Raw genomic sequence first — 26,190 nt, forward strand, 5'->3', positions numbered from 1 at the left:
CAGTACAATGAAGCCAAAAGGCCAGTGTACCAAAGATTGCACACAATGGCGCAATATAAGGGTAATAATACTAAACTACGCTAACTATGACTAAACAATTATATATAATAACAGTTTTGTCTAGAATGTACAAAAAATTTTGAATAAATTCAAAAACTTAGCCAGAGCCAAAGAGAAGCACAACCGAACTCTTTGACCCGGCAAACAACATCTGGGGATTGTACTGGTGCAACATGGGATACCTACCTAGCCACTAGCCACCTAGAAGTCTTCCAGCTTGTAAATAGGCCGAGTCCAGGCTCTGATCCCATATGTAAGAATGAAGGCGAGATAGGACTACAGAACATGAGTTGTTTAACAGCAATCTTTTTAAGCTTGTGCATATTATCGAGATAATCCCTTATTTTCTGCTTAGCATTCTGCAGTTGATTCTTCTGTTGTTCTGTGAGATTCCCCCCCTATTCTGCAATACTTTAACATTTGTCAGTCCCTCTAAATAATTCTTGGTACTTTTTAACCATAGCTCCCTTTCTTTTATTTCCACCCTGTTTTTAATCTCCACCTTAATTTTATCCCACTCCCTACCTATATTTTCAGAAGAAATTTCTATCATCCTTAACAACTCCGGAATAATTTCCACTACCCGTTCCTTAAATTCCTCTCTTTTCAGCAGATAGGTGGGAAAGCGCCAGTGGCTCATTTTTATTTCATTACCCCGTGTTTTTATTTTAGCTGTTATTGCAGCATGATCTGAAGTAGTTATTAGGTGGGTATCAAGACCTTCAACTAAATGCACTGTTCCTGTGAAATGTAAATTCTGTCTAGCCTAGCCCAGTTTTTATATCTTGGGGAATAGTATGTAAATTCACTCCGAACTCCTATTACTGAATTCACATCTTCCATACCAAATATTTTCGTAAATGTCTTCAAAAATCTACCCTCGTTTGTTATATTTTCCCTTCTGCCCCCCCAAATACATCTTCACTGTTGCAAATCAAATTCCAGTCCCCATCTATAAGTAATATTCCTTGCTGAAAACTGATTTTAATCCTCTTCCTCCCCTGCCAGTAGCCACTTAGCACTACAAATATGCCATTATTATCTTTTGTATCTTCTTTTATCACTATTGGATCTTCTCTTTTAATTAATATAAGTACTCCTGTTTTCCTTTGTCCCAGGTATTGCGCTGAATAGCCATTCTGAAAACCTTTCTTTATCAAATTCACATGTTCAGTTCTAAGTGTGTCTGTATTTGCACTCTACATTTTTAATATAGTTCAGTAATCGCTCATTTGTATTTATCTTTGAGGCCATTTACATTTAAAGACATTAAAGAAAGCATCATTGCGGTGGTGGTGCTGCGGTAGCGTTGTCCCCTCACAGTAAGACGTCCTGTTCGATTCTCAGCTAGAGCGTCTTCTGTGTAGAGACATGCTTGAATGGGCGTACCTTCGTTGAAGGTTGTGCGTCAGGGCTGGCAACTCGGCACGTAAAAATCTACTGCCAATCTTTATGGACCGGAGTTCCGCTGTGGCGACCCCTAACCGGGAAAAGCCGAAAGACACAACAACAAAGAAAGCATCATTGTATTAAAAAGATATTATTCTCACCTTTTATGTACAACACTTTGTTTAAAATGTCTACTTCCAGCTTTTGTGTTACATGCATGCACTGATCTTCTTCGTGTTTCACTGTTGCAGTCATTACATTTGGGTAATCTGCTGGCAGGTTGCCGTCAGTCGGCCTGAATTCTAAGGTCTTGGGTCTTGCGTCGGTTGCTGTCTTCTCTTCCTTGACGTCAGGTCGTCAAGGGTATAAAACATGCAGCCGATGCCATTTTCTTTAGTCTTTCTTGCCGCGCGGTGCCCGAAGCAGAAGCATTTCGCAAGTGCCGGTCGGCCAACTACTGAAATATTAGAGTCTTTCAGAACCGAAGTCTTCACTAAAGCTAAGTACCCCGTTGGGGAAAATTTTCTTTCTTTTTACTGATGTAAGAAAAGTTAATAATTGTATTACTTGTGGGAAGCAAATACCTCATAAGGATTTCCATTTATACTGTATTCCTTGCCTAGGCCCTGATCACAATGTGCCTGGCTGTTGGTTTTGTGCTAGATTTAACCAACGCACTATTAAGCGTCGGTATATTTTTGCATCAAAGTGTTTTGGAAACAGATTTAACTACCCAGAAATGTCGTCGGATAGCAATCCGACTACCAGAAGTACATAAAAAACGCAAAGAAAAGGACAGAGAAAGGTAGTCGAGATCCAAAACCAACGACGAAGCTTCTCTTAAGCCAGTCGCCGGTACTCAGTGAGGTGCCTTCGCAGCTCCTCATACCCGCTACCTTCAAGTCGCAGGCCTCTACCGACACCCATGTGGAGTCTGGCATGCCACAAGATACTCAAGGTATTGGACCAACGGATGTATCTCCCTCGGTTGGGTCCGGAGCCGCTGAGCAGGCACCGGCTTCTGAGGGTGTATTCAGACCTCAACATTTGTACATCAAACCGACGACAGCTGCAAAACCAAAGACAAACGCAACTTCTAAAACTAAAAAAACGATGCATGAGCCACGTGTACAGGCCTCCATGCCTAAAAAACAGATGATCAAAATGGCTGAAGACCTCATTACCTTGACCAGGGGTACCCATCCCCCTCCAGATAAGAGGCCTAGGCAAGACACTGATTATGAATCTTCAGATCAGGTTTCTATTTCTTCTGATCAGGAATTATCTTTACCTCCCTATGAGGATTCTGATGCTGAGGAGTCTGTTCCATCTGCACCTCCTCCTGAGGATTATTCATTTGGAGAAACCTTGCATACTTTGAGGGAGCATTTTCACTGGGAGAGTCAAGACTTCTCAGAATCAAAAAAGAGGCTCAGGGATTTCCTCCTTCTCCCTCAGCACAAGCATTTAGCCATTCCCCCCTGTTTTAGACATTGTGGATGATGTGTTTTTGGAGTCAAGCTTGACCCCTGCCTCCTTACCTCTGGCTCCCAGTAAGCCTGACAGATATTACAGGGTCCCTGACTCACACAAATTTTTGTTTAGAAACCCTGCTGCTGATCCTGAAACTATTTCACAGGGTCCAAAGGGAGTTAAGGCCTCAACAGCAAAAAAACCCTACCCCCTCTGACAGGGATTCAAGGGCACTGGACAGATAGGGGATAAAAGGTTTATACATCTGCAACCTTGGCAGTCAGGGCCTTAAACTGTCAGTTTCATATGTTTAAGTACCAACAACATGTTATGGGATTGCTGAAACAGAAAATTATGTTGATTTCAGAATGTGCAGAAAATAAAGAATTGCAGGAATTATTGCATGCAGCTGAACAAGTTGGAAAGTATACTTTGCAATGTGGTTTTGATTCTTTGGAGGTTTCCTGCAGGGCCGCAGTTACTGGATCTGTGATTAAGAGGCATGCCTGGTTAAAGGAACAAAATTTGCCTGACCATGTTAAAGCTAAATTACTAGATGCACCTTTACAGCATGATTCTGTGTTTTGTATTAAGGCAGAAGAGGTTTTAAATAAAATGGAAGACAAAGCTAAGTCTATGCAAACTGTTAAAGTCTTCTTACAAGGGCAGCCACCCAGATTCAGTAGACACTGGCCTACAAAAAATTGGTCCTTTCCTGTGTCAGACAGAGCTCAAAGGGGCAAATCCAGACACCTTAAGGGTTCCAGATACCAGGCGGAAGACTCATACAGGTCAAAGCAATGGGGCGCATCCACCTCCAAATCTGGAGGAGATAAAGCGCAAACCTACAGAAAGCAATCCCAATGACTTCCCTCTGCCTACACCAAGCACTTATCTTTTGGCAGCACCCATAGGGGGAAGATTAGCACTTTTTGCTCAAAATTGGCAGTTAATAACCCAGGACAAGTGGGTACTACACATCGTATCACAGGGATACAGATTCGATTTCCACACTCTGCCAATGACAAATGGCTGGCTGGATCTGCCAAAAAATCATTGGGCAGAGGCACAGAAACAGTTTACTTCCCTCATGAATATGTGGGCCATTCAAACAGTACCAGAACAGGAAAAAGGGCAAGGTTTTTACTCGACTGTTCTTGGTACCCAGAAAGGACAAGGCCTGGCGGCCAATACTGGATTTATCGATTTTGAACACATACCTGGACATTACAAAATTCAAAATGCTCACTTTGCAGCAACTTCTGCCCATGTTGGGCAAGAATGTTTAGCTGGTGACTTTAGACCTAAAAGAGGCATACCTGCATGTCCCAATAAGACAGTCGTGCAGAAGATACCTCAGATTCAAGGCTGGCTTAATGCATTACCAATTCTCTGCACTGCCCTTTGGCTTATCTACTGCGCCCAGGGTGTTTACAAAGTGCCTGGCACCAGTAATTGCATTTTGCAGACAAAGAAGTATACAAATATATCCTTACTTGGACGACTGTCTCATTCAAGCAGAGAACAAGGACACTCTTCTACGATACCTGGCGTTTGTGAAAAGGCTACTAACATGCCTAGGGTACACAATAAATGAAAAGAAATCACAACTGGTACCCTCTCAAAAGATAACAATCCTGGGTGCAAGCTTGAAAACAACTACCCAGATGGCTTACCTCACGCCAGACAAACAAAGGCAACTGACTACTTCAAACTGAAGGCAACAAAAACACAGTCTTCTGCAAGACAAATTCTGCAGGCTCTGGGCTTCATGGCATCCTGCATCCTACTAATTCCATATGCAAGTCTGCATATGAGGAAACTTCAGCGGTACCTAAAAAGTTTATGGAGTCAACATTCACACAGTCTGGAAACAATGATTCCTCTCATTCCCTGCCTGAAACAGGAGTTTCTATGGTGGGCAAAGGCCTGTCACCAAAACATGGGACGGCCCTTCACTTTACCCCTTGCCAGCCAAACCTTAGCAACAGACGTATCAGATTATACCTGGGGGGCCCACATGGCAGGAAGATGCATTCAGGGCATATGGGCACCAAAACAAATGCATCTACATATCAACCAGAAAGAGATGCTAGCTGTTCAAAATGCCCTAACAGCCTTCAAGGACTTACTTCATCCAGGACAACTACTGATAAAGATGGACAACACCACAGTCATGTGGTATATAAACAAGCAAGGGGGCACACACTCATACCCCCTTTGCAGATTAGCCATGGCACTGTGGGTCACAGCTTTGACCTACCAAATACATCTTCAAGCTCAATTCCTGCCAGGAAAACAAAACACTCTGGCAGACGATTTAAGCAGAAACCTTATGGATCTTCACAAATGGAAACTAAATCCACAAGTCTTCAGCATGATAACAGAGAAATGGGGTAGCCCAGACATAGATCTATTTGCCTGTCATCAAAATTATCAATTGAAAAGATTCTGCACAAGGACTTATCACAGACAAGCATGGAAAGTGGACGGAATTATCAATTGAAAAGATTCTGCCAAGGACTTATCACAGACAAGCATGGAAAGTGGACGCCCTATCCTTCAGTTGGAAAAAACTATCAGTTTACACCTTTCCTCCTCTGCCTCTTCTACCCAAGGTCCTCCTAAAAGTCAGACAAGAGAAGCCAAAGATGATATTAATTGCCCCGGACTGGCCCCGCCAATACTGGTACCCAATCTTAAGGAACTTATCTCAATACCCAGCTTGGACCTTGCCTCAAAGACCACAACTACTGTCCCAGCAAAACAATCAGATGCTGCAGAATCAACTACAGACCCTGAACCTGGCAGCATGGCTAATCATGCAATCATACAAACGACACCTCTTAGTAAAGCTGTGATGGATGTCATTTTGGAAGTCAGAAGGCCTAGTACTAGAAAATCTTACGCTGACAAATGGAAGAGATTCTGTGCTTGGAATCAAGCACAAGGAACTGATACAGCAGAACCACATATTCCTCAGATATTAGAATACTTAACTGAGCTGCTTGATAAAGGCATATCTTTCTCATCAGTCAAGATCCATGCCTGTGCCATTTCGGCTCATTACAATACAGAGCCACCAATCTTTCCTCATCCTTTACTAAAGCAGTATCTTAGAGGAGCCAAAAATTTAAGGCCTCCTAGAAGATCACCATTACCTGCATGGGACCTCAATTATGTGTTGGAAAAGCTCACCCTGCCTCCATTTGAACCAGCTGCTACCACTGATATAAAGTTCTTATCATGGAAGATAGCTCTGCTACTAGCAATTACTTCAGCAAGAAGAGTTTCAGAGCTACAGACCCTCATGGCTGTAGAGCCTTTTGTCATATTTTACCCAGACAGAGTGTCTCTGAGGACAAATCCTACTTTTATGCCTACGGAGGCTTCGAGTGTGGCTCTTAACCAAACAATTCATCTGCCAACTTTTATCCAAATCCACAGAACAAAGGGGAAAGAATTCTGCATTCCTGGGTCATACACAGACAGCTAAGATTCTACTTGAGCAGGATTAAAGCTCTAAGAAAAACTGAGCAATTACTAGTGTCATATGCTGCAGGATCAGAAGGAAAGGCTATTTCAAAGCAAACATTTTCAAAGTGGATAAGCCACTGCATCCGTTTCTGCTACTTACACCATGGTAAACCTGTGCCCAAGGGCATTAGGTCTAATTCCACCAGAGCTGCAGCTACCTCAGCAGCCTTTCTCAGAGGAGTACCAACCAAAGACATTCAAGAGGCTGCTACTTAGAGTTCTGTTCACACCTTTACAAAGCATTACCATTTGCCTCTCTTCTCTATGTCCCAGGCAGGCTTTGCCTCTGCAGTGCTGCAGGGCCTTATAGCTGCACCTAATGCTATTTAGCACCAGCCTCCCAACCATAGCTTTGGGAGTCTACCCAAATGTAATGACTGCAACAGTGAAACACGAAGAACATAGTACAGTTGTGTACACTTACCATAAATGTAGATGTTCGAGTGTATTCACTGTTGCAGTCCAGGTTACCCTCCCGCCATCCCCCTGTCATTCTACAGTTTATCTTTCCTACTCTATCTTCTACAACCTATGTGGTGTATTTGCTTGTAGATGAAGGTGAAGTTTATACTGATGCATATGTGTGTGTGTGTGTATATATATATATATATATATATATATATATATATATATATATATATATATAATATTGCTACCTTTTTGGGGGCACCTGACATCGGGGGCAAGAAAAACTAATGAAAATAGCGTTGGCTGCATGTTTTATACACCTGATGTAATGGAAGAGAAGACAGCAACTGACGCAGGACCCAAGACTTTGGAATTCAGGCCGACTGAGGGCAACCTGCCAGCAGATTACCCAAATGTAATGACTGCAACAGTGAATAAACTCGGAACATCTACATTTATGGTAAGTGTACACAAACTGTACTTTTGGCAGGTTGAACTTTTACACAGTTGGTTCTTGTCAAATACGTTTGAGCTTTTGTCACTTCTTATAATACTTTTGGTTTTATTGACAGCTCTCAAACAAAAAATAAACAATCCCCCCAATACTCCTCTAAAACCTGTTAACTTAATAGTAACACACACACAACTATGTTTACCTTCAAATATTGAAGTTTTACCCTCCTAATAGGAACAAAAATCCCAAACTGACAATCACAGACATAAGTTAACTTAAAAGAAAGGTCATCCTTGCTAAGAGGCATGGTGCAGCCTGTGCTTTTACTAAGTGCTGATTGGTTTTGTCTTATCTTTATAGCTCTCCCGGCTGGGAAAACCCTTGGATGTTTTCAGAGAACATTAACTACACTGGGAAAAACCCTGAATGCTTTCAGAGAACATTATCCCCTAGCCAGTCTCTTTTCTTTTGTTTTTCCTCAGCCAGTTACTCTCCACCAGACTGTAGCCTATTTCTCTTTATCAGATTATCTCCATGGGGACATGAGAACCAGGCAGCCAGTTTCTCTGTATCAGATTATTTCCATGGAAACATGAAGACCAGCTGCAGAGTTGTTACTGAGCATACATGTATCTGCTAGAAAAAGGCATCATAATATTCAATGTTCTTTTTCATTTACTTGCTCTCTCTTAAAACTTGTTATTAATTCAGTCTAAGGTCTTTAATCCAGTCATTTCCCCATGGAAGAATGTGAAAAAGCACATTAATATTTCATTTATTATGCTTTTTAACCAGGCTTTTTTAATACATTGCAGTGCCTACATCTCTTAATACTGAACAAGGAGAGAGAGAATGGAGAGGAAAAAAAGAAAAATAGAACCGCAGCACCTGTTTATAAACGACATTACACTTACAAATAACTGAACAAAACCTTACTTTATAGCGTGTAAAGGAAATCAGATGCCACAAAATTGGTACTATTTAAGAAAAACATCTTTGCTTTCAGTTAACTTTCTCCCTCCTCTTCCCCTCCCCAAAGCATTTTTCCGATCATTAATTACATGAAGTAGGGCATATGCTTTAGAGTCCCCCATAAGTCCAACAAATTCTGAAAAAGTCCATTATTTCCAGATTTTCTTGTTTTGTCATATTTCATAAGTATAATTCTTGCATTGTAATCCTGTATTAAATTACTGGTTTTATTACTGTTCATCTCTAAAATCTTGTCTCTGCTTCATTTCCAACATACACTTGATTCTTCTAGTCAACTCTTGTGCTCTCTCATTCTTTCCAAGATTTTTTGTTGAAAATTTTGAAAAAGTTTCACAGGTACAGTCCTTCTGTGGTCTTTATTACCAGAGGAACAGGAAGCAGAATCTCCTTCTGTTTCACAGCTTACTTTTTGTTGGACAAACTTTTGTATTAGCTCCTTAGCATGTATTTCATCAAAAATGTTTTTTGTCCCTCCAGGGAAGAATACCTTGAAGACAACTAGGTACAGCAGTTTGAATCTCACACCTGTATCTTTACATTCCCTTAATAGAGGAATAAATTTGCTCCTTTTCTGTCTGGTGTACAATGAGTAATTATTTTCCACACAAACACTCTGCTGTCTCCCACTTTTAGTACTTTGTCCTCCTTCCACAATTTTGTCAGAATCAATTCTTGCTGGTAGGATTGCACCTCTACTATTAAAAGTCTAGGTTGCTTTCTTATAGCCCGGTTTGGAGCATACACATGATGTGCCCTTTCAACTAACAGCTCCTGCTGTGGAATACCAATCCAGTTGCTTTTTTTGTGTTTTCATAAAATTAATGCAGTCTGTTCCTTCCAGTTCTCTGGTATATATGAAAATCTCAGATTTTCCTTACCTGCTTTGTTCTCTAACTCTATTATTTTTTAAACATCTCTTCCTGAGCAGTCTCATATTCTCAGCCTTTTCTTTATTGCGACGTCTGAGTTTTGTAGCTTTATCATCTCATCTGAATATCTGTTTAAAGCTTTTTCCTTTTTTTTTCCAGCCTTTTGCTGTTTGTGCTGATATACTCCATCAGTGTTTTGTTTATTTTAACCAGGTCTGTATGCATTTGCCTTATAGGATCATAGGAAGTCACTAGGCTATTGGCCCTGAGACCCTTCTACGCCTAGCCAAGAGTTTAGCCCATGTTTAGCCAAGTCAGCACCCAAAACCCCTGTCCAGCAGGGACACAGGTGGAATCCCAGGGGTGTATTTTATGTTTCCCATCCAGTTGTCCAGGTTGAGCTTAGAAAGGGATAATGAGATACTCTGCTTGACGTGGAGAGGGAGTCTATTCCACAGATGGGGGAGTCTCTGGGACACACATCTGTCCCGCCAACAAGTCCTATTGATGTTACAGACCAGGTTAAGGTCGCAAGTGCCGGTTACTCAAGTGGAGCTTGACTTGCAGATATGCAGCAGTCCCAAATTGCTTTGTATGCCAGACAGAGGTCACCTCTGGGGAGGTCTGTATGAAACTGAGTAGAGGGACAGGACCTTTAGCCAAAACCTAGGTTTATATCTTCCTGTAAGTTGCTGGAAGTTATGTCTGAAGGTTGCCTTGTTTTTTGCTGAACAGCTGCTGAACTTCCCCCAGTCAGTGTTTCTTTCTCACTTTTTGTAGCTGATTTTTTCCAAGTCTTCTGTTTCTTTATTCCAGTCATCCAGGCAGTGCACGTACTGGCCAGTTACTGAAATTTACCCATAAACACAGGTCTACTGGCCTTCTCTGAAGAGTTTCTATTTTCACACTAGGAGAGCTAGAAATAAGCTGCTATTCAATGTGCAGCCATCTTGGAAGCTCAAGCAGCAGTCCAATTTTAGCATATTTGTTTAGTTCCTGTAGTCTAATTCTTGTGGCTTCTAGTAGAAGGGTTTATATATAGAAGTGTAATAAGCAAGCTGATGTGAGACAAAAGGAAATGTACACGTGGTGCTGGCTGTTTGTCTCTATTCGGGGAAAGATAAGTATATATCTTAAGTATATTTACCAATCAAAATGAGTAAGCATCTTTTAGTTTGCATAAACTAAATTATAACTTGCATTTATTATGATTTTCATATGCATACTAGTATGTAAGAGAGTACTGAGTTAAGAATGAATCCTAAATTTCTTTAATTTGAATTGTATTTTACTTTGTTTTTAGGAACAGCAACAGAGCCGACAGTCACAGCTGACTCAGGATGAGCGTGTCTCCCGATCGTATCTTGCACTTGCTACAGAAACAGTTGACATGTTTCATATTCTTACCAAACAAGTTCAGAAACCATTCCTCAGGCCAGTAAGTACATTCCTGTTTGTTTGTTCCTTATTTAGAAAAGAGTTATTTTTTTTCCTTGCATCCACCCCTACTTTCACTATTTTAGAAATTGCCCCCTCCCCATTAGTGATAGTAACAGGTTTGAAAATGCAGAAAGGTACTGGTGGCTGTCCTGTTGGAATCTGACACCCCTGTCAGATAGGTAAAGTTTAAACACTACTTTCTCACAAACTGCACTTCAGCAGAGAGCACTTATGAGTTTTGATCTGAATGTTGCATTAAATTCCAGCACCAAATTTCCACTCCAGTGTTGTGCAGCTGGTGGCCTCGCTAGTATTTTCAGCAGTTTGCTATAACTCCATCTTAACAATCTGTAAGAAAGGTGTCATGATAGTGACATTTCATACTTTCATTTATGGTGGTGTACTTCTTCGTGTTTCAAACCATTCACTACATTTGGGTCTTGTGAGGTCAGCAGATATGTATGCAGTCCCACAGTTGCAGATCTGTATATGTAGTCAGTTTTGAGGAGGCTCATACCTCTTTCAGAACGGGGAACATATAATCTAGGTGTGCACTGTTTTTTATAATCATTTGATGAGCATGAATTATCCTTCTTTTCCTGTCCAGTGTATCCATCACCTTTTGGGGCCAGTCATTCATTCCAAAACTGTAAGTTAGGACAGGAAGAGCAAATTGGTTTGTAGCTTGGACTGTGTTCCTAGATGTCAATGCTGTTTTCATTATTTAAGTCTTCTAAAATATTCCATACTAAGTTTTATTTGCATTTGTTCATGTTTTATTGTTGATCCTTCTTCAGTTCCTAAATATTTATACACTCACTCTTGCTCAAGTTTTTTTATATCACATTCCTATCCCAAACTGATGTTTTCTTAGTGCTGCAGCTTTCCTGCTTTAAAGGTTTCTTTTGCACATTTATGAAGACCAAATGACATTCTTGTATCATTTGAAAAAGTTTTGACCACTTGCAGTTGTGCTTTCAGTTCCTCATCTGATGAACTGTACAGTTTTAAATAATCTGCAAAAAGAAGATGTGAAGTCTACTCTGTTGTTTTCTGGGAGCCAGATTGCAGCCATGACCTAATCTGTTAAGTAGACGACTTAATGGTTAAGGCCAAGACAGAATAGCAGCAGTGACAGAGAGTTGCCCTGGAATATTACCCTTTAAATTTTTATCCCTGGAGTAATAATTTGTCCTTTGTCATGGCTTAACTGCAAAGTGGTTTGCTACTGTTTCATGGTTGCTGTAATGTAATCGATCAGGTAGGGTGTATTTTACACATTTTTAAACACCCTTTTATCCTTGAATGTGGAATTCTGTCAGATGCTTTTTTATAGTTTGTATGTACCATACTTAGATTCTTCCCCTTTTTTTACAGTTCTCCATTATGACTTTAACAACTAATGAGCCTTTTTTCCGTATGACTTTCTTTTATTACCCTTTTGACCTGTTGCCATTATTGAGTTTTCTTCTAAATGACTATAAACTCTCATGGCATCAATTCCATTGTATAGTTTGTACGTCGTAGGAGGGCAAGTTATTGGTCTATAGTTTTTAGAATAGCTTGCAGGTTCACTGTTAAGTTAGGAATATTGTTTTTTCTATTGATAACCAAGCTGGTGTCTGGTCAGGGTGCATATATAAATAGTTCTTACTCATGGCTAAATCTTCATGTAAAGATGTTAATACTTTTAGTCAGAAGTTGCATACTGCATCTGGGCCTGGGATTTTCCAGTTGGGAGCTTTTCTTAACTTTGTTTCAGTCTCTCTGGCCATTACTTCATCTTGTTTCATATCCTGTGCATTTGAACTTATTCTTTCTTTTACTTCTTTTCTATCCATTTGGCGCCTTTGTTATGTTCCACAGGATCTTCTTAGATTTTCTCCAAAATTTATCTATTTCCTCTTTTTTGGTGGTGTTTCAATTCCTTTTGCCTTGTTTCCCAATTCTGTATAAAACTTTTTTGGGTCATCAATAAATTGCTTATTTTGTACTTTTCCTTTATATTTGTTTGCATATCTTCTAAGTTTTTCTGCCTGTGCTGATATTTTTAGTTTACTACTTGCGATAGTGTACAACATATCCTGTTCTATTCTGATACTGCACATTGCTTTTTTCACATCTGTCTTTCCGAGTATTTTTGTTGATCTATTCCCCCTTCTGTACTCTTCTAATGGTGACACTTTCTTGTCTTAATTGCTTTACAGTTTTCTCTATTCAGTACTTCTGTAATAGCATTCAGTTTCTCCCCTTCCTTTACTACCCAGTGTTTTTTTTGGTGAGACTATCTGTTATTAATTTAGCTGCACAGTAATCTATCCTGCTTATTTCTGTTATATCACATGAATCTCTATGGACAGTCCTAATTACTGTGTTTATTTGTTTTATCACACGTCTACCGTTTTGGGTTTTATTGAATTTCTGTCATCTTATTTCTTTCATTGATCTTAATGTGTCTGTCCATTTCCTATTAAATCAAATAAATCTTCTCTTAGATCATTTTCTTCTAAACTGAGGGCACACACTTTGTTCTCCATTTCCTGGAGACATTCTATAGAAAATTCCAGAGCATCTTCCTGTGCCACATTCTCTTCAGTTTCATCCTGTTTTAACCATTGCTCTTTCATGTGGGAGCTCACTGGCCTATCACTCCACAACGTTGACTGCGTCAGAGTTGTCACAGTTTCCTGTTCCTTCTCTTGCTGTGCAACCGCAGCTGAACATTTGTACTGTTTCCTATGAATGGCGCCAAAGTATCTTCATATGGCAACTGACCAGATGTTTCCCACTCCACTGGTTTCTCCTTAATTTGGGGATCCATTGCTCTGTCATGCTGTGATGCATCCCTCTCTGTCATCACCCGTGCAACGTATTATTATTATTATTATTGCACATCACAAGCCTCAACTAGAAAACTTTACTTGTGCAAATGGAAAAGATTTACCGTATGGGCTGTAGACAAAGGACTTCATCCCTTTAATGCCCCAATTGAGCACATTTTGGACTTCTTGAATACCCTCTTTGAATCTGGTTCCTCTGCTTCGACTATAAAAGTTCAGTTGGCAGCAATCTCTCATTTTCATACTGGATACAATGACTCATCAATAATGTCTCATAAACTTTTCAAAGCCTTCTTGAAAGGTTTGTACTTGCTGAGACCCCCCCCCCCCCATTTTAAAGAACCAGTTCCTGCATGAGATTTGACTACGGTCCTCCAAGCATTAACTCAAGCCCCTTTTGAACCAGCTGCTTCTTGTCAATTAAAATGTTTGACTTGGAAGACCTTATTTCTAGTGGCCATCACCTCTGCATAGAGAGTCTCTGAGTTACAGGCCCTATCATGCAAATCACCCTATTTAATTTTTCATAAAGACAGAGTACAACTGAGAACAAATCCCTCCTTACTGAATCCAACATCACCCAGACCTTACAGTTGCCAACATTTTTCCCTAATTTTACCATTAAAGGAGAATACCCTCTTCATTTGCTGGATGTTCATAAACAGTTGCATTTTTATCTCCATAAAACTAAAGAATTCCGTAAATCTGACCAATTATTTGTGGCTTTCTCTTCCTTAAGAATGGGTTGTGCAGTCACCAAAGTTACCTTAGCTAAATGGTTGGGAGACTGCATTTCTTTCATGTATCAATGACAAGGACTTCAACTTCTCAAAACAGTTAAAAGCTCATTCTACGAGGGCTGTTGCCACATCAGCAGTTTTTCATGCAAGAGCTTCTCTAGATGACATTTATGCAGCAGCCACTTGGTCTTCTTACCATACCTTTATCGCACGTAACAAATTAGATCAGGTCACGAGAGGTCGGGCATCCCTTGGCTCTATGGTGCTTTGGAATATTCTTCCATGAGACATCCCAAGGTACATAAGGTGCTGGGGATTTTGTCCCACCATCAAGGTTTAGGTGAAGATCAACAACATCAGATAAAGACGTTATGTCTTGCCATAACGTTCCGTCTGTGTTGATGTTCATCATGCATACAGCTGCAGTCATAACAGATGGGTTCTCCTGCCGTCAGGTGGGTCCTCGGTCGGCCGAATTCCAAAGTCTAGGTCCGGCGTCGGTTGTCGTTGCTTCTTCCCTGACGTCAGTGCGACAGGAGTATAAAGGAACCAGCCAACGCCATTTTCTCCAGTCTTTCTTGCCGCGCGGTGCCCGAAGCAGAAGCAGTTCGCAATTGCCGGTCGGCCAGCTCCTGAAATTACGAAAATTTTGAAACCGAAGTCTTCTTGAAAACTAAGTACCCCGTTGGGGAAACTTTTCTTGCCTCAGGCCGATGTCAGACAAAGTTAATAATTGTATTTCATGTGGGAAGCAAATACTGCATAAGGATTTCCATTCCCTCTGTATACCTTGTTTAGGCCCAGACCACAACGTCTCGGTCTGCCGCTTTTGTGCTACATTCAACAAACGCACCATTAAGCGTCGGGCGGAGTTCGCCCAGCATTATTTTGGAAAAATTGGATACTCCGACTCCAGTTTTGTCTAAAAAACGCAAAGATAAGGACCGACACACGAGGTCCGCGGCCTCTACTGACACCACGCCAAAGCCGACTACACGTGGTCCGGTTCTCAGCGAGGCGCCTACGCAGCCCCTGACTACCGACGACACTTCATTGGCGGTGTCTCCTGTGCCCGAGGTCGCAGGCTCCTCGGCCCACACCCCGACTACAGATACCGAAGCCACTCTTGGCGTCGAACCTCAAAATGTGGACAGGTCTACCTCCACTCAAGGTGTCTTCAGACCTTCCTCTTCTTTTTCCATCAAGGCTTTCACTAAGTCTAAAGCAGCCATGCATTCCAAGAGACAAGCTACACAGGGCTCATCTCCAGGCCCCATGCCTAAAAAACAGATGCTTAAAATGGCTGAGGATTTAATTACTCTTATCAGGGGTTCTCAACCCCCACCGGACAAAAGGCCCAGAGTGGAGGAAGAATCCCCCTCCTCTGATCAGGGCTCCATTATTTCAGAGCACTCTGATGATCAGGAACATTCTTACTCCCCTTTTGAAGACTCTGATGCAGAGGAGTCCATTCCTTCTGTATCCCCCCCAGAGGATTACTCATTTGGGGAAACTTTGCATACCTTAAGGGAAGTCTTCCACTGGGAAGGCCAAGATTATTCAGATTCCAAGAAAAGGCTTGGGGAATTTCTCTTGCTACCTCAGCACAGGCCTCTGGCTATACCTCCTGTCTTGGACATCCTAGATGATGTTTACTCGGAGGCCTGCCTTAACCCGGATTCTCTGCCTCCAGCCCCAGTCAAGCCTGATAGGTACTACAGGGTTCCTGACTCACACCAATTTCTATACAAAAGCCATGCTGCTGACCCAGAAACCATCTCACAGGGCCCCAAGGGAATTAAGGCCTCCACTGCTAAAAATCCATTACCTTCCGAGAGAGATTCCAGATCCTTAGAAAGGTGGGGAAAAAAGGTATATACCTCGGCTACCTTAGCCATGAGGGCCTTAAACTGTCAGTTCCATATGCTAAAATACCAACAGTTTTTGTTATCACAATTGAAAAGTAAAATGTCACAACCTGAACAACCAGACTTGAAGGAGTTGCAGGATTTGATGCATAGTGCAGAACAAGTGGGTAAGCATACCTTACAATGTGGTTTTGATGCTCTAGAGGCCTCATGTAGAGCTGCTGTTACAGGATCAATCATACGTAGACATGCCTGGCTCAAGGAACAAACCTTGCCTGATCATGTCAAAGCTAAATTACTAGATGCCCCTCTACAAAAGGATGTATTATTTGGTGCTAATGCTGAGGATCTCACTCCACAAGGGCCACAGCTACCTCTGCAGCTTTCCTCAGAGGAGTTCCTACCAAAGATATTTTGGAAGCAGCCACTTGGAGTTCTGTGCATACCTTCTCCAAGCACTACCACCTACCATTATACTCCAAAACTAGAGCAGGCTTTGCCGCTGCAGTCTTGCAGGGCATCCTGGCTCCTCCTAGTTCCACCTAGTGCCTACCACCCCTTTCTTAGCTTTGGGATTCTACCCATCTGTTATGACTGTAGCTGTATGCACGATGAACGTAGTACAGTTTTGTACCTACCATAAATGTAGATGTTCGAGTGCTAATACAGCTGCAGTCCAGGTTTCCCTCCCTCCTTCCCCTCTTGGGACAGGCCTATTGGCTAACACCTCCTCATACAACCTGATTGGGGTATTCATTTATGGTGTATTTGCTTGCAACTACTGTATTTTGATTATATTGCATTGCTTTATTACACAAATTTATGTATTGCCTTCCTTCTGGGGGTACCTGACATCTGAGGCAAGAAAAACTGAAGAAAATGGCGTCGGCTGGTTCTTTTATACCCCTGTCGCACTGACATCAGGGAAGAAGCAACGACAACCGACGCCGGACCTAGACTTTGGAATTCGGCCGACCGAGGACCCGCCTGATGGCAGGAGAACCCATCTGTTATGACTGCAGCTGTATTAGCACTCGAACATCTACATTTATGGTAGGTACAAAACTGTACTTTCATCTTCATCAGTCCTTGACATACCATCCCACCTTCCCCCTACCTAAAACTCTTAGTAGGCCTCACCAGTTCAGATCCAGTTCTCATCAAGAATCCATAGATGGCCTCATTTCTATCTGTATATATGTCTATAGGTAGGTATGTTTACATGCTTATATATATATAGATATAGATATATATATATGTATATGTATAGATAGATAAAAATTTTTGTATATATTCTATCTGGCAAACTTGATCTGAGGTAATCTCTGTGAGGAGCATTATCAGTAGAGCCTGGCTCAAGAGTTTGGAGAGCGCGAGCTGGAAAATAACGGCCGAGTCATTTCTGAGAGTTTGAAACTGAACCCACCGTCAAGGATTGGTGAAGATGAACAACACAGATGGGATGTTATGGTAAGACATAGCTTCTTTTTTCTATTTCTTTAACTTCTACATTACTAATCTTTTTTTTCTACTTTTCCTCTGTTTTTTTGTGTTTTGTATTGTAAAATTTTCCATGTCGGGATGCCTTTGCCTGTATTTATCTTCAAATATCTTTGGTGCTGCTCTTTTTCTATTGATTAGTTTTGCTTTCTCCTTTGCATAAATATTGCACCATATTAAATCTCTTTTTCTTTCCCATGTCCATATTTCTTCTTTGGATTTCTTCTGGTTCTTCTGTTTCTCCTTTCTTTGGGGACTCGTTTCAGCATGCTGTGTTGTAACATGTGTTAGACTTTCTGCACTAAACCCTTCGCTTAATAAGTATTCCATAACTTCATCATCTTTTTTAACTTCTACTTTACTAGTCTTCTCATGTGTTGTCAGTCTCGCCTTTATTCTCACTGATGGCTCTGATCCTGTCGGATCTGTTTCGGCCATTTCAAAAGCTCAAGGTCTTCAGCAAAGCTCGTGGGCATTCTCCCTTGCCCATAATGCATCTCCCTAACTTCCCCAGATCTCGTTTGCCGCTCTGTGAAGGAGGTTCACCAGCAAGCTCTGGGCTAAGTGTTTCTTTTATTTTTTATAGTATCGTTAATGTTAAGACTTTCTTTTAGGCTAGAATTTCTTTTTAACTGTTTCTATCCTTACCCTGTCTTTTACAAGTGTTAGTTTCCTTTAGTTTTCCTTGCTAGCGTCCGTTTTAGTTAGAGGATTTTTTTTTTTCTCCTCCACTCTATCTCCTTTTCTTATCATCCATTTTACTTGGAGGACGATTGTTTAAAAAAAAAAAATCCTATTTTTGTGTCCGATTAAATTAGAGGACTATTGCTGTTGTTTCTGAGTGTGTGTCCCTTCTTTCTTCTTTGTTGTTATGTCTCAAAAGGAAGGGAAGCCTCTTGGCTTGAGAAATGTGGAAAAAAGATACTCCTTAGCGGTTCACACACTTTGTGTATTGCTTGAGGTCTCTTCATCTACAGGAGTCTTGTTCAGTTTGCCATGGGTTTAATCAGAGGTTGCTCATAGAGCAGAAGAACAAGCTCATTCTTAAGGGATTGTTAAAAAAAAACTTTTCTGAGACGATCTCCCGAGACTTCATCAAAATTGGAGAAATGTGAGAACTCAAAAACATACTTCTTTGGCTCAGAAATCATCTTCGGAGCTGAAGCAGAAAGCACCTAGACTGTCGGCTCCATTGAAACCTTAGGAGCAAACAGCTCAAATTAGATCCAAGACTTCCTTGGAGCAATCAGAACCCTCCGCTCCAAGGTCTACCTTGTCTGAACCCTCAGCTCCAAAGACCACTTTGCCCACTGAATTTAGGTATCAGAGTCAATCTTTTTTCCTTGGAGCTTATCCATTCTCGGCTCCCATCACCTTTCCTTATAAAGTCAAGATCTCATACCTTTTCTACCCAGTCCACCAGGAGTCTGTCCAGTGAAGATGTGGATAGGGTGGTGCAGAGGCTGCTAAAGACACTGGCCTTGGCCAAATTATTATTGGACCAGAACCCAAAGGTATTGGATCAGGCACAGTCTTCCCCTTCGACACCTGTTCCTCCTCCATTCTGTCACTTGGTTTTGGATCCAGAAGATTCAGACACCCAGCTTGTGTCTGTATCGGATCCGGGACCCAGAGGATCCATGGATCCAGTATCTGCCCTGAGTGCCCCCCCCCCCCCCATCAGAGTAGGGAACCGGCACTCTCCAGTCAGGTCCATGGAGCCAGTTCGGATCTCTCCAGATCTGACTCTGCCTCTGGGTGCCTTGGCATGGGTGAGTTCAGCTCCTACATCTGCTTCGGAGCTTCTGTCTTCTGTGCTGGAGATGCCTTTGTCTCCAACAACCCTTTGTTGGATCCGAGGTGTTCTTCAGAGCAGGGGCAGACTGCTTTTGAAGTCATGAGGAGGATTTTGACTACTTCCTAGTCTAAGGCACAGTCCCTCTCGGATCTTCCTACTAGTTCTGCGCAGGTGTCTTTAGCTTCTCACATTCCCTCTCCACAGGACCGCAGAGACTCCAGGCCTCAGGATTTCCAACAGGGGGCTCTCCTTTCTTCTGAAACATCTCCAGAATGTCCCACTGCGGAGGTCCCTCAGAAGAGGACCTGCAAGAGGAAGCATCTTGACACCCAGAGGAGTCTTATCACTTCTGATACCGACCTCAATGAAGCAGAAGGGTCCCCACGGTCACCTCCTGAAGATGTCTCCTTTGGAGACATCCTGGAAATTTTAAAGCATAGAGGTGACTGGCAGTCCACATCTCCTGTGGCCAAGGCGTCAGTTTACCTGAAGGCATTTGGGCCTCGCACTTCAACCTCTTGGGTGATCCCTCCTTATGATGAGCTTATTGAGGTAATCTGTCGGAAGGCTTGAGAGACCCCAAACTCCATAGAACCTACTCCTAAGAGGCCAGACAAATACATTACAGATCCTAAAGACAAGACATTTTCACAAAAGGTGTAGCAGTTGATGCCATGGTCGTGGCGGTGGCCATCAAAAAGGAGCTATCCGACACCAGTTCCTCTGTCCATCCTGTGAATAAGGATTCCAGGCCATGAATAGGTATGGGAAGTGCATCTTTTTGTCAACAACCTTTGCCTTACGTTCACTGAACTACCTTACCCACTTCACAAGGTTACAGAGGGACCTGTTAAAAGAACTATCAGACTCCCTCCAAGGAGCTGTAGCTGACATAGCGGCAGGTAAAGTTAATGCTCAGCTCAGCACCCTCAATTCAGTTTTCCACTCATCCATGAGGCTTTTATCATGTGCAGCAGATGGAACGAGTAGGGCAGCTGGTTCAGGCATCACTCTCAAGAGGCAGGCATGGATGTACCTTTGCGGAGCCCTTCAAGCCTTCCTTCATTAACTACCCTTTTGATGACTCTTCTCTTTTTGGGCCTAAGATTAAAGAGAGACTTACCAGGTGTGAACAGGAGGGCAAGACCTTATCTGCTGCTGAAGTTCATTTTTCCACACCTACTAGACCCTTCCCCAAAGGTCACAGAGGTAGTGGAAAATTGTGGTTTAGAAATTCACAAAGGTCTTTCCAGGACACACAAGGTGAGAGTTCCCCTAGAGGTGGAGGGGGGAAACAATAATGGAAGAAGCCACCCTTGTGGCAGGGGAGGCCTGCAGAATCAGGGTTCTAGAGAATCTGTACTTGGTAGACTCGTCCAGCGCTCCTGAAGGAGTGTCTGATTGCTCGCCTCTGCAGGCAGTTGGGGGTCGATTGTCCCTGCATCTCGAAACCTGGCAAAAGTTAAATGACATATGGGTGCAAGACATAATATCCAGAAGATACATCATTCCCTTCGCCTTTTCCACACCCATAAACAAGTCAGTTCCAGACATTCCACACATTCAGAAGGAACAATCAACATTAGAAATCCAAAAGTTGCTAAGAAGGAGTCATCCAAGAAGAAACTTACTCAAGATTCTTTTTAGTTCCAAAGAAAACAGGGGACTGGATACCCATTTTGGACCTCAGCAATGTGAACAAATCTGTAGAAAAGACCAAGTTCTGGATGGTAACACTGCAATTGGATGTGCTCTATAGACCTTCAGGATGTGTACTACCACATTCGAATGGAAAGGCAATCCAGAAGGTACTTGTACTTCTGGCTAGTAGCCAGTCACTTCCAGTTTCGAGCTCTGCCCTTTGGTCTCACTACAGCCCTCAGAGTGTTCACCAAATGCATGTCAGTTTTGGCAGCTCACCTGAGTCGCTGAGGATTCCTAGTGTTTCCCTATCCCTACAACTGGCTCATAACCGCCCAGACTAGGCATATTTTGCTACAAGTCAGGGAGTATACTCTTCAACTCTGTTCCTCCCTAGGTATTACCATAAACTTTGAAAAATCTGCTCTAGAGCCATGTCAAAACTTAGTCTTCGTAGAAGCAGAGATGTATACAACTACATTTGACAGCAAGACTCCCTCAAGACAGAGTAGACGATCTCTGCCATTATTTAAGATTGTCAAGCAGGAAGCCGCAAGCCTCTGAAAAACTGATTCTTAAGGTATAGGGGAAAATGGTTGTGTCAATTGTACTTATACCTCTAGTTCATTTTCATATGAGAATACATCAATGGTTAATTTCCACATAATGGTCTATTCTGGAACAGCCAGTGTTATACAAATTCATGATAACAAATTCCTGCAAAAAGGATCTCCAGTGGTGGTTCACTGTCCCTTAGTATCTCAAGGCTGTCACTTGTCTCCCCCCTCATCCCCAGGCCACGATGACCACGGATGCTTCCCAGATGGAGAGTGACATTATCTAGGGAAGACAGTTGAAGGCATCTGGCAGAAACATGGGCTCATTTGCACATAAACATCCTGGAGATGAGAGCAGTGCTTTTAGCATTGCAAGCATTTCAAGACACTCTCCGTGTAGGAATGATAGCAATCCAGTCGGACGATTTGTCTATAGTCTGGTACATAAATAAACAGGAGGGAACCAGATCTTACCCCCTTTGTGGGTCTGCCAATGGGCTACAGCCTCCAACCACTTTCTGATAGCAATGCACACCTCAGGGAAATCCAGCGTGATTGTGGACAAATTGAGCAGAGCCATTTTATGGCCACACGAATGGTCCTTCAGTTAGAAAGTTACTGAAGAGATCTTCCGGAAATGTGGCCAGCCTTGCAGCAATCTCTTTTTATCGCCCACCAATGCAAAATGCAGCAACTATTTTGCCCTGATCCCTCCCACGGGGGAGTAACCAAGGAATGTACTTGTTCACGATTGGCCTCCAGGACTTCTTTATCCCTTTCCTCCAGTCCCGCTAATTCTCAAGTTTTTGCAGAAAGCAAGTTTGTTGGGAGAGAACAGTAATCCTGATTGCTCCCTATTGGCCTCATCAAATCTGGTTTCCCTTTCTTCAGCCTCATCTTGAGGAGGAACCATGGATTCTAGACCCTGCTCCAGACCTTCTGACTCACCCGTCAGGAATGGTTCATCCCAACCTGGACAATATCAAACTAACAACTTGGCTGCTGCAGTTCCCCTGATCACCAGGTTTCCTCTCCTTTCCTCTCATGTCAAACATATTTGGTTATCTACCCATAAAACATCTACACAAAAATTGTACAAAAGTAAATGGAAGAGATGTTATGTGATCCTATCTCGCCTACATTCTGACTGATGGGTTCGGAGCCGATCCTCGGCTCCGACTCGGCACGCTTATGCCAAAGAACGAAGTCTCTTATTGGCTGAGCTTACTATATCCCAGGATGCACCACTACCAGTCCCCCAGATCTCGTTTGCCGCTAACAAGCAAAGACGTGGTCTCGAGCTTGGCTGAGCTAAGTAGTGGTTTTTTCACTTACTTTCCTGTCAGGGATTTCCTAAAATTTCAACAAAAAGCTGTTTTAACGGCTATCTTGTGTTTTTGTGTATGAGTGGATATTTTTTGTAAAAGTTTTGTGTGGTGATTGCGTATTTTCTGACTAAGAGGTCCCCTTTGAGCTGAAGGGCCTTCCCCTGTCAGTCAGTTGTCATTCAAGTCCCGTTTTATTTTAGGGTTCTTGGATCCTTTTAGTTATTTTTCTATTGTGACAGTCTTTGGTTTAAAAAAAAAATAAATAAATAATTTTTTCTGTGATAGTGTGTTTTGTTTTTGCTGTTCACTAGATTGGTTGCCATAATGTCACAGGCTCCTAGGCCTTCAGGTTTTAAGAAGTGCACTAAGTGCAGTTTCAAAATGTCAATAACAGATGACCATTCTCTCTGTGTGTACTGTTTGGGCGCCAAACATTTGCAGGAGTCCTGTAGCGTGTGCCACGCGTTTTCCTCGAGGGTCCTCCAAGAGAGGAAAAATAAACTTATTTTAAAAGGCCTTATTAAACCCTCATTTGAAGAGGCATTAGCTTCCTCTCCTTCTCCTGCAAAGAAGAAAAGGGCGTCGGCTCCGACCAGCCCGTCGGAACCGACCGCCAAAAGACATAGGCAGGCTTCTCCTTCGGCTCCACGGACTTCGGAGCCGAGGGCGGAACGGTCTGCCTCGATGCCTCCAGCCTCGACTCCTCTGGGTTCGGAGCCGACGGCTGGGGCCTCGAGAGGCGGGTCACCTTCATCGGCTCCACTGATCTTGGAGCCGATGAAGGTTGTCTGCTCAGACACTTCCTCCTCGGTGCCGAAGCCCTCTTCGGCACCGATGGAAATTGGTTTGGACACTCCTTCGGCGCCGATAATTATCGAGTCGATTCGGAGCCGGTCCCCTAGTCCCTTGGAGCCGTTGGAGAGGCCTACTCGGACCCGTTCGGTCTCTTCCAGGTCATCAAGGATGTCAGATTCGGACATAGACAGGGTACTCCAAAGGCTTTTCCAGTCCCCAGTCTTTCAGAAATTTGTTTCGGCTCCGACCCAATTGGCTTCGGAGCCGATAGCCCATTCCATTGCCATTCCTCCTCCGACCGCTTCGGCTCCATCGGAGCAGGTGCTGGTGGAGCCAGTGGAGATCCTAGGGTCGGCTCCGACCCTTACTCCAACCCCAGCCTTCGGGTCGGAGTTTAGCACACGGACTTCTTTGGCGGGCCCGGGTGACGTTGGGACCAATGCAGTCGGTTCCAAGCCTCCCTCTCGGTGCTTCGGCGGGACTTCCGTCTGCTATCATGGCTCGGAGACTGGACCCTCCCAGGATTCTGGGGTCCGCCTTCAGAGCTATGAGGAGTGCCTTGGCCAAATCTTGTTTGGCCATCTCTCGGCTTTACCGGCACCTTCCTGGGCATGGAGACTGGGTCTTTGGCAGTTCCCCTGTCTCTAGGCAGCGGAGCCCTGGGCCTGAGGTTACCCCATTGGGGTTCCTCCTCCTGAGGGTCTTCGGAGTTGTCTTCGGAGGAGCCCCAAGGAAGAGATCGTGCAAGAGGAAGCACGTGGACTCCCCCGATGAGTCTCTTACATCGGACACTGATCTTGATGATGCGGAGGGGTCCCCAAAGTCGTCCTCGGATGATGTCTCATTTGCAGACATTCTAGAGATCCTCAAGCAACGAGGCGGCTGGAATTCCAAACCCCTCCGCTGATGAGTCGGTGTTCCTCAAGGCCTTCGGCTCAGCCCTCCGCCTCCTGGGTGTCTCCGCCCTTCGACGAGCTCCTGGATTTGGTTTGTCGGAGGGCGTGGGAACATCCAGATACTGTGGAACCAGTGCCTTCTCGCCCTAACAAATTTTTGTCTGCCCCACCCGAGAAGGAGTTCTTACGAAAGGCGTGGCTGTAGATGCCATGGTGGTGGCATCTGCTACCCAGCAGGACGTGGCAGAGGCTTCAACGTCTGTCCATCCTCCTAATAAGGAGTCTAGGAGCATGGACCGGTACGGGAAGCGCACCCTGAGTTCAGCGGCCTTTACTCTGAGGTCCCTGAATTATTTGGCACATTTCACCAGACTACAGAGGGATCTGGTCAAGGAGCTCTCAGACTCCCTCTCAGGTAACCTACCTGAGCAGCTAGCCCAGTCGGTTAGCTCTCAGTTGGCTACCCTTACCTCGATTTCTAACTCGTCCATGAGGCTCATTTCATATGCGGCCGAAGGGGCGGGCAGAGCGGCAGGCACAGGCGTGGCTCTACAAAGACAAGCCTGGCTCCGTTTGTGTCATTTCGCGGAGGCCTTCAAGTCTTCCTTTGCCGACGCTCCCTTTGATGGGTCCTCTTTGTTTGGACCCAAGGTAAAAGACACTCTTACCCGCTGTGAGCAGGAGGGAAAGACTTTATCTGCCGTAGGAGCACGATTTTCCACTCCCTTTTGGCCTTATCCCAAGGCTAAAAGAGGAGGGAAGATGTGGTTCCGCAAATCACAGAAATTCTTTCCTCAACAGCAGGAAGATTCACCTTCCAGAGGCAGAGGAGGGGGAAATTTTTCTGGGAGATGCCGTCCCAGAGGCGGCAGAGGCCCCCGCAGCACTAGAGACCGCGAGTCCTTTCATGGCTCTTCAGCCTCCCACACTCCATGAGGGATTGCCCGGCTGTGCTGCTCCGGAGCCAGTCGGGTGCCGTTTTTCCAAGCACCTAAAAGCCTGGGAGTCTATTACTCAGGACAGCTGGGTGCTTCGGATTATTGCCGGAGGTTACACCATTCCCTTCACACGCCCACCCCCACCGTCCAAAAAAATCCCGGACCCACCACCCAGTCAAAGGGAAATTGCAGCCGTAGAAGCTTCAAAGCTGCTAGAAAAAGGAGTCATCCAACCAGTCCCCACAGACCAGATCGGATCCGGAAATTACTCAAGGTTCTTTTTAGTGCCAAAAAAGACAGGGGACCTGAGACCCATTTTGGATCTCTGCAAACTAAACCAGTCCGTCATGAAGTCCAAATTCCGAATGGTCACTTTACAATCCATTCTCCCATTGTTGGAGAAAGATGTTTGGATGTGCTCCATAGATCTCAAGGATGCCTATTATCACATACCGATACATCAGGCGTCCAGGAGGTATCTGCGCTTCAGCCTGGGAGACAGTCATTTCCAATTTTGTGCACTGCCCTTTGGTCTCACCACAGCCCCCAGGGTGTTCACCAAGTGTTTGGCAGTAGTGACTGCTCACCTGAGGAGTCTCGGATTCCAAGTGTTTCCCTATCTGGACGACTGGCTCCTGACTGCCACCACCAGGCATCTACTACTAG

At 43.6% G+C, this 26,190-nt stretch overlaps 1 protein-coding gene across 2 annotated transcripts in view; it reads left to right on the forward strand.

Moving 5' to 3' along the window:
- UBE4B (ubiquitination factor E4B) overlaps window positions 1-26,190 on the forward strand; it is a 2,592,778-nt gene that overhangs the window by 2,212,295 nt on the left and 354,293 nt on the right. For both annotated transcript variants that reach the window (XM_044063145.1, XM_044063144.1), the window contains one exon: window positions 10,487-10,621. In XM_044063145.1, coding sequence (XP_043919080.1) covers window positions 10,487-10,621 — 135 coding nt within the window. The remainder of the gene's footprint in view (window positions 1-10,486; window positions 10,622-26,190) is intronic.

This window comes from Protopterus annectens, chromosome 2.part1 (genome assembly GCF_019279795.1).
Source record: "Protopterus annectens isolate FY-2018-M chromosome 2.part1, PAN1.0, whole genome shotgun sequence".
Lineage (NCBI taxonomy): Eukaryota > Metazoa > Chordata > Ceratodontiformes > Protopteridae > Protopterus > Protopterus annectens.